Raw genomic sequence first — 8,576 nt, forward strand, 5'->3', positions numbered from 1 at the left:
GTGGGAGGAAACCGGAGAAAACACGGGAGAACCTGCAAACTCCATGCAGATAGTCCTGGCTGAGATTCAAACCTAGGACCTAGCGCTGCAAAGGCCAGAGTGCTAACCACCGAGCCACCGTGCTGCCCGTATGTGTGAATCTTGGTGTGCTTTGTGTATTTAAGATAAACTTTGCCCTCGTGCAGGGGCTGCTTAAAATAAGACGGGTCAGCGCTGCTTTCTTTCCTTGCACAGGGTGACTGGTTATGTATACACCACTTCCTGTAGTGGGTGGGGCCTGATGAGCCCCTCCCACAGCGCTGTTCTTTGCATATGCTATATACAGCACAGTTATGGTGTCACTGCTTCTTTTACAAGGTAATATCTGGGATTTTAAAGGGATTCGATGCACATAAATTAATTTATTTTTATTGCGGCTATAGAGGAAATGATTTACATAAAAGATTTGGGAAGATTCCGTACTGCTTCCTATCCTGGTGACACCATCCAGAGGTCCAACCTTCAAGTACTGACACTGAAACGCATTCATCACAGAGCTACATCCAGAGCTTTGCATCAAACATGATTTCTGTTTGTGCTGCTGTAGGAGATATATTTTCAATACTTCCATATGGTGAAATCATTCTCAGCCAGACAGGATGTGAATCCTATTGGAGCCCTAAATGGCATACAAACCCCGCAGGGGTTCTAACCAGGATCCTTTGAATGAAGAAACGTGTTTGGGTGGGGGCTGGAACCTTTGCTGCTCTCTGTGATTTGGATTGGGGGGTTTCACTCCTGGGGTCACACAGAAAATGAAGAGAATTCACTTTTAAATGGACAAAAGGGAATGTTGTAGGCATGTCCTTGGTTTAGAAATATTCATTATGACAAGTCTATTCACCTATCTGGTTAATTAGGAGGTGGTGAATATACTGTCCTGGGGTCACCACCAGCTAGAAGACGATGTTCATAACCCAAACTCTAGCTGGGGCTCCAGTGCTAACAATAAAGTTTAATTCTGATTATTCGTTCCTTCAGCCGGGGACCTCATGCCTGACACTGCTACACATCCATAATCCGATCTGCAGGGCATGAGGTCAGGGATGACAGCTGTCCATAATCCCCCTAACCCCTTCCAAGACTGACAGCTAAGCAATGATGGCCACCCACCCCCATCCAGGACTAAGAGGCAAGCAATGATGGCCACCCACCCCCATCTAGGACTAGGAGCCAAGTAATGATGGCCACCCACCCCCATCCAGGACTAGAGCCAAGTAATGATGGCCATCCAACCCAATCCAGGACTAGGAGCCAAGCAATGATGGCCACCCAACCCCATCCAGGACCAAGAGCCAAGCAATGATGGCCACCCACCCCCATCTAGGACTAAGAGCCAAGCAATGATGGCCACCCACCCCCATCCAGGACTAGGAGCCAAGTAATGATGGCCACCCAACCCCATCCAGGACTAAGAGCCAAGCAATGATGGCCTACCACCCCCATCCAGAACTAAGAGCCAAGCAATGATGGCCACCCACCCCAATCCAGGACTAGGAGCCAATTAATGATGGCCACCCAACCACATCCAGGACTAAGAGCCAAGCAATGATGGCCACCCACCCCCATCCAGGACTAAGAGCCAAGCAATGATGCCCCCCCACCCTCATCCAGGACTAAGGGCCAAGCAATGATGGCCACCCAGCCAAGCAATGATGGCCACCCACCCCCATCCAGGACTAAGGGCCAAGCAATGATGGCCACCCACCCCCATCCAGGACTAAGGGTCAAGCAATGATGGCCACCCACCCCCATCCAGGACTAAGAGCCAAGCAATGATGGCCCCCCACCCTCAATGCATAACTGATAGCTAAAGAGTATTGATCACTCACCCATTGATGACTGATGGCTAGCTCTACACATTTTATTACAATCAAGGAACCCATCTGTGCCTTGACTGGCCTTGTACACTGCAGAACACTCCATCCCTAGTTCTGCAGATTGGGATCCTTCATGACTTGTCTTCTGTACCTGGCCCGCCTCAATGGCTACACGTGTTCCTGATCTGGTTTTATAAATTGCCACCAGTGATGAGGAACTTCTTCCAACTCAAGGTCCAAATTCAGATGGAAATCCATCGGACATCCCAGCAATGTCTTTCTGTTTGTGGCTGGTTCTTTAAAATGTAAAATGTTGGATTTGACTTAATATAATTTACTTAATATAAGCCACAATCAAGGTTCAAACAGATATGTGGGAGGTTTGAGGACTCAACAGGGCATGGGTGGGAATGGGACCTCCTCTGCTCTCAGACACAGCTCGGTTCATGAAAGAACCAATAGGAGGTCCAAATCCCTTTTATCCATTAATTTGTGTTGGGAATCCAGTCTGCAAAGCAGATCAGAGGTTCAAATTTAGTGGATCACCAGTGGAGAGCAGTTTAGCAGATTCTCCTTTCATTATTTACCCAGACAGTGAAAGGACGAAGTCTTTTTGCACCAAAAATGAACTAACCATGGTGATCTTTTCTCCGCTGCATAACCAGAAGGTTCCGTCTTTGTTATGAACGCCTCCTGCTGAATAACCCTTGGGGGCCACCTCTTCTGCCCACCGTGTGTTAGGGGTAGGTAGCCTGATGTCCTACAAACCAGGTCTGGCACTTTCCCCACACCTCGGAGGCCCAGGCTTGTCATGTTTTACACAAACCTAGGAAGAGGAACCAGGCCCATTTATATTTGTGATGGGGCTCCTTAGCGGAGACGGTCAGAGACTGCAGATATGATACGGGTACATTCTGTATTCATGACTGTAGATGTAAAAAGGCAAAATTGATCAGGAAGGAAATTGCAAAGAACAATAAAGAGTAGGTGATGGTGTGACTGTGATAATATTCAGCCTTTGTTTGTAACTGGCCCACTTCATCTTCGTCTCTTTGGTCTTGAGAATTTTGTGAAAACGTTGGATTTTTTTTGTTTAGTAAGTTGCAGTGCGCTATGCAAATTGTTCCAGTTTCACCCAATCACATTACACAGCGTACGGATCTATACAGATCTATACGGATCTATATAAGTGATCTGTGTTTGTGATTGACCTCAGCTTGCCATTGCATTGGACATTGAGGAAGTTTGCACACTTTAGATTGTTGGCGTTTAGTCCACAATAAAACGTGTAAATTGGACATTCCATGCTATTGGAAGGATCGCTTCCCTGCCAGCCCCCTTGCTGCCATTATATTATATGAAATATGTATGATAAAGTTAAAAAAAGGTTCCTGGAAGGTGGGGCTAGGACTAGCTTGCCAAGGCAAAAACTGCTCCTCTCTACCACCAGCCAAAAGGAACATGGCAAATATTTTACTAACGCAGGAAGGAAGAGCATTCCTTTTTTTTGTTGGGAACGATAATGTGAAGCGGTGAGTAGTGATTTCCTCTGTACTACCACTGGTGGTGAATATATTGAGTTCTTAGGGATAGAAAGGGGCCTTTTTAAAGATTATGTGGCCCAGTGGGGGCCCCAAGTAAACAACATTGGAACATTGGAGATTAAGTTTGCCGCTAATAAAAGCAGCCCTGTGCCCAGACGTGTCTCATCTACCTTCCTATCAGTGACAATGGAGTCATTGTATTGGGCGTGTATGATGTGTGCCTGGCGCAGGCGGCGAATGCTTTGCGGAGTCGCTGGCTGCCATACAAACCTCACCAAATGCCAACTAATTCAAGGTCATGTCTACTCCACTCCTCTAATGTGTCACCAGCCCAGAGCTTCACCTGTATAGAGATCAGAGGAGCCATGGATCAATGGCATGCCATAACCAGATACAATGTATCCATTCAATGAAAACAAACTGACCAATAGGAATCAGCCAAAGACCTTAAAGGGGCAGTGTGATTTAAATGGTTTTCTGGGTTAATACAGCCCATGATGAATATCTTCCAGCAGCAAAATGGGGCAATTATTATCATCATCATCCTGGAATGATCCCATAGGACTGATCAACCATTATACATAACTATGCATCAATGGGGGTCTTCTATATATATTTATATGATGTGGATGTTGTGGGTTTCCCCCTCCCAGCCTGGGCTGTGCAGCGCTATGAGTGAGACTCTGTGGGCAGTGCTCAGCAGCTGGAGAGCTCTGCAGTGCGGGCGGGCGGCATTTCAGCTTCACACTCACAGCTCCAGCACATTCCATGCGGCCGGGCGCGACACACACACATCTACGGACTGTTGGCATTCGTACTGCTGCGCGTGCAGAGAAGGGTCTGCCGGCGTCTAGGAGGGAGGGAGGGGCCCCGGGGGCCACAGGGTCCCCCCATCATCTCCCAGCATGGAGGGGGACATAGAAACCGAGCAGAGGTACGCCAAGCTATTCAACCAGCTGGACTCCAACAAGGACGGCCATGTAGATATCAACGAGCTGAGGGAAGGACTGGAGGCCATGGGGAAGAGGAGCTGTCATAATGCCGAGCAGGTACATTGATATCATATATACCCGGCACCGATATCGTATATACCCGGCACCGATATCGTATATACCCGGCACCGATATCGGGCACTCTATATCGTATACACCCGGCACTCTATATCGTATACACCCGGCACTCTATATCGTATACACCCGGCACCTATAACGTATATACCTGGCACCTATATTGTGTGTGTATATATGCACCCTATATCATATACACCCGGCACCTATATTGTGTGTGTGTATATATATATACCCGGCACCGATATCGTATATGCACCCTATATCGTATACACCCGGCACCTATATTGTGTGTGTGTGTGTGTATATATACACCCGGCACTCTATATCGTATACACCCGGCACCGATGTTGTATACACCCGGCACCGATGTCGTATATACCTGGCACCTATATTGTGTGTGTGTGTGTATGTATATATATATATATATATATACACCCGGCACTCTATATCGTATATACACCCGGCACTCTATATCGTATATACACCCGGCACTCTATATCGTATATACACCCGGCACTCTATATCGTATATACACCGGACACCTATATCGTATATACACCGGACACCTATATCGTATATACACCCGGCACCGATATCGTATACACCCGGCACCGATATCGTATACACCCGGCACCGATATCGTATACACCCGGCACCGATATTGTGTGTGTATATATATACCCAGCACCGATATCGTGTATACCCGGCACCGATATCGTATATACCGATATCATATTTATACCCGGCACCGATATCGTATACACGCCTTCTCATCATGTTCAACTGCCTGGAGCACAGATGATAATATATCCACAGACTGATTAGACTTTTAGTGAGGTGTAGTGTGGTAATGGTACGTGCTCAGATGTCCTATACACCCGGCACTGGTGTCCTATACACTGATCTATAGGGGATGAGGACCTGTCATAACACTGAGCAGGTACACTGATATCCTATACACCCAGCACTGATATATATAACTGGCACTGATATCCTATACACACACCTGGAACTGATATCCTGTACACCCGATTATCCATGTGACTCATCATGATTTATATAATAAGGGGTCTGATAGATACCCAACACTAATATATATTACGGGGTATTGGGGTCAGCATGATACTCCTCAATCACCATCAGCACCATAAAGCTGAAATGTAATTTATGACCATTAGGGGGCGTGTCTGTGACTACATGGTTCTGCCTCCCAGGAGCTTCGTACCCTGTAGTCACAGGCATCCCCTGCTGTCAACAATTGGAACTGCAAGTGATTTCAACCTTCACTAATTAATACATTGTGACCTGAGAGATTAAAAAGTGATCAGTGTGCTCAGCTCAGCATGTGTAATGATCTCTGTTTCTTCCTTGATTTTCTGCCTTTTTTCCTCCTTTATTTTTACCCCTTTCATCTGTCATCTCCTCAGGAAATCCTGCGAGCCGGGGACACGGATCAGGATGGACAGCTCAGCTTCGAGGAGTTCACCCGATACCTGGCAGACCGGGAGAAACGCCTGCTCATCATGTTCAACAGCCTGGACCGCAACAACGATGGTGTATATATATCACATCCGTTACATTCGTAATCCTAGATATCCCCCCCGTACCCCTTTTAGGGGCGGGGGGTAATTGCTGTCTAATTTAGGTCACCCCTCCCTAATAGTAGTTTAGTGCTACTATTTACACCAAAACTCCCATCCCCTATAGTATCCATTATTATCCCATTCAGCAAATGATCAGTATCTGGTTTGTAAAACTGATCAGGGAATGTTGGTCGTTTTATTGCTTTCCTCCAGTTCTGTCCCAAGGTGACAACGCTGCTTCTCTAAAAAAAAAAAAAAAACATTCAGTAAGTGTTGTCACCTTCTGTATAGAACATATTGGCCCATGTTTAATAATAAGAAAGGGGGAGGGGGGCGAACTGCACAGTCTGCATTTTTGTCCCGTATGTCCCAATGACTCCAGGAAAGATCGGTATGATGTTAAAGATTGGTCATCCACAGCAGCTCCCATGTTTAAATAGTGGAATAAAGATGGCGGCCCCCTTTTATGAGAGTTGTCCCCCATGGGGTCCTCTAGCAGAGGGGGCTATGTCACAGCAGTGCAGGAAGGGAAATTATTACTTTCCTATGAAGATCTCTCATCTCTAAATCTATTCCCTTGAGAAGAGACGTATAAGGGGGGATATGATCACCCTGTATAAATATATAAATGGTCCATATAGAGAACTCTCTTCCTCATTCACTATGAGATCATTACAAGAGGACACTCTTTGCGTCTGGAGGAAAAGAAGTTTAAGCTCCGGATAAGGAAAGGATTCTTCACTGTAAGGTCTGTGAAAATATGGAATCGGCTCCCTCAGGAAGTAGTTTCAGCAACTTCTATAGATTGCTTTAAGAAAAAGTTGGATGATTTCTAGAATCACAGAATATAACTGGGGATTGAAGTTTTAAAGTAAATATAACAGTGACTGCTGATCCAGGGAACATCCGATTGCCTCATGGAATCAGGAAGGAATTGTTTTCCCGTTTGAGCAAATTGTACCAGGGTTTTTTTGCCTTCCTCTGCATCAACAATTTCTTATAGGGTTTTATATCTGGGATATGTTTATTACCCTAGTGGTTGAACTTAATGAACTGACTAACTATGTAACTATATTTTGTATTCACCTCTCCAGGTCGCATTGACGTGTCGGAGATACAGCAGTGCTTTCAGAACCTTGGCGTTCATATCACACTGGACCAGGCCCACAAAATCCTGCTGAGGTGAGGGAAATATTCATCTGTTCTTACTTTATCAAAGGATCATTTAAACCCGAGCTAAGGGACCGGTACGGATGGCCCCGGCTGGGTTTTATGTTGGCAGAAAAGTTAACAATTTGCATCTGATGACAATTCCTCACCCCACACCAGGTGCCATTGGTGATTGGCAGACTTTTTTAGGTATCTGCAGACATGGGCAAGAAGCTGCAATAGGGTGCAAAGCAGTGTGTTCATTTCTTCTCTTTTTTTATCTATTTTCTTTATAGACTTGGAATCACTTTTTTTACAAACTTTTTAAAACAGAATTAACCCTGCTATATTCACCTTCCTCTCTCCCTCCTTGCAACCTTCAGTCATTGCCTGTCCCTTCTGTAATAAAGAACAAAATTCTTTGTTTTAGTCCCGCCTAAAATGGGTCATTTTTTATATTATTATTATTAATAATAATAAACAGGATATATATAGCGCCAACATATTACGCAGCGCTGTACATTAAATAGTTTGCAAATGACAAACAGATACAGACAGTGACACAGGAGGAGAGGATCCTGCCCTGAAGAGCTTGCAATCCTTCATATTTATATATTAGGTCCACTTTTTATGTGTCTTTTTATATGTTGGTGAGGGATTGGGTCTTCTGACATTTGTGTCTCCTGCTGGGGAGATTTCCCGCTCTAGCTGGGGAGATCCTCTTCTTATTGGTCTGGGTGATGACTGGCTGCAGTACAGTAAGTAACAGAAAATCCGAAATATCACCAGAACAGGTAGTAAGAGGAAATATTCTATTGGGGACACCCGTTCTGCTTTTCTATCCAAAGCTAAAAATAAGGTTTTGGCTTTACATGCTGCTAGGATCAGCTTTGCAAGTATTCAGGCCACCTGACTGAGTACATTTTTGTGCTTGCTGCCCATGTTTATATATCAATAAAGCAGAAAAAATTTAGATTCACCCTGCAGCAGATTTCTCAGCTTATTACGGCCATAACCAATATCCACCGCCCTGGCTTGGCCTGGACAGGCTCGCCTCCTGTATGAGCGCCGTGGCATTTGCTGGTCAGTATCCTTGTGTGTCCGATGTTGGTCTGGTTAGGGTGTCTGTAGGGAATGGCAGGATTGGATATACAACCCTGATTGTCCTTACTGTGACAGCAACTGCCTCCATGGGAGAGCCCTGACTACCCATTCTCTTTCCAGGCTCCTTCGCTGGGCTGCCTGTGACACCCTTTACCATAACAGTGTCCTTTAGGTTCCTGTCCATGTGATACATATACTGGTTGTCACAATTTTATTATTATTGCACAGTATTTTTTATAGCGCCGGCGTATTATGCAGCGCTGTACA

At 45.4% G+C, this 8,576-nt stretch overlaps 1 protein-coding gene across 1 annotated transcript in view; it reads left to right on the forward strand.

The window, feature by feature from the left end:
- The first annotated feature begins 4,076 nt into the window (after positions 1 to 4,076).
- The window catches only part of LOC140322831 (mitochondrial adenyl nucleotide antiporter SLC25A23-like), a 23,328-nt gene continuing 18,828 nt past the window's right edge, over positions 4,077 to 8,576 (forward strand). Inside the window, exons 1-3 of the mRNA XM_072399442.1 lie at positions 4,077 to 4,452; positions 5,901 to 6,027; positions 7,151 to 7,238. Coding sequence (XP_072255543.1) covers positions 4,309 to 4,452; positions 5,901 to 6,027; positions 7,151 to 7,238 — 359 coding nt within the window. The 5' untranslated portion in view covers positions 4,077 to 4,308. The remainder of the gene's footprint in view (positions 4,453 to 5,900; positions 6,028 to 7,150; positions 7,239 to 8,576) is intronic.

The sequence above is a fragment of the Pyxicephalus adspersus genome, chromosome 2 (assembly GCF_032062135.1).
Source record: "Pyxicephalus adspersus chromosome 2, UCB_Pads_2.0, whole genome shotgun sequence".
NCBI classification, from domain to species: Eukaryota; Metazoa; Chordata; class Amphibia; order Anura; family Pyxicephalidae; genus Pyxicephalus; species Pyxicephalus adspersus.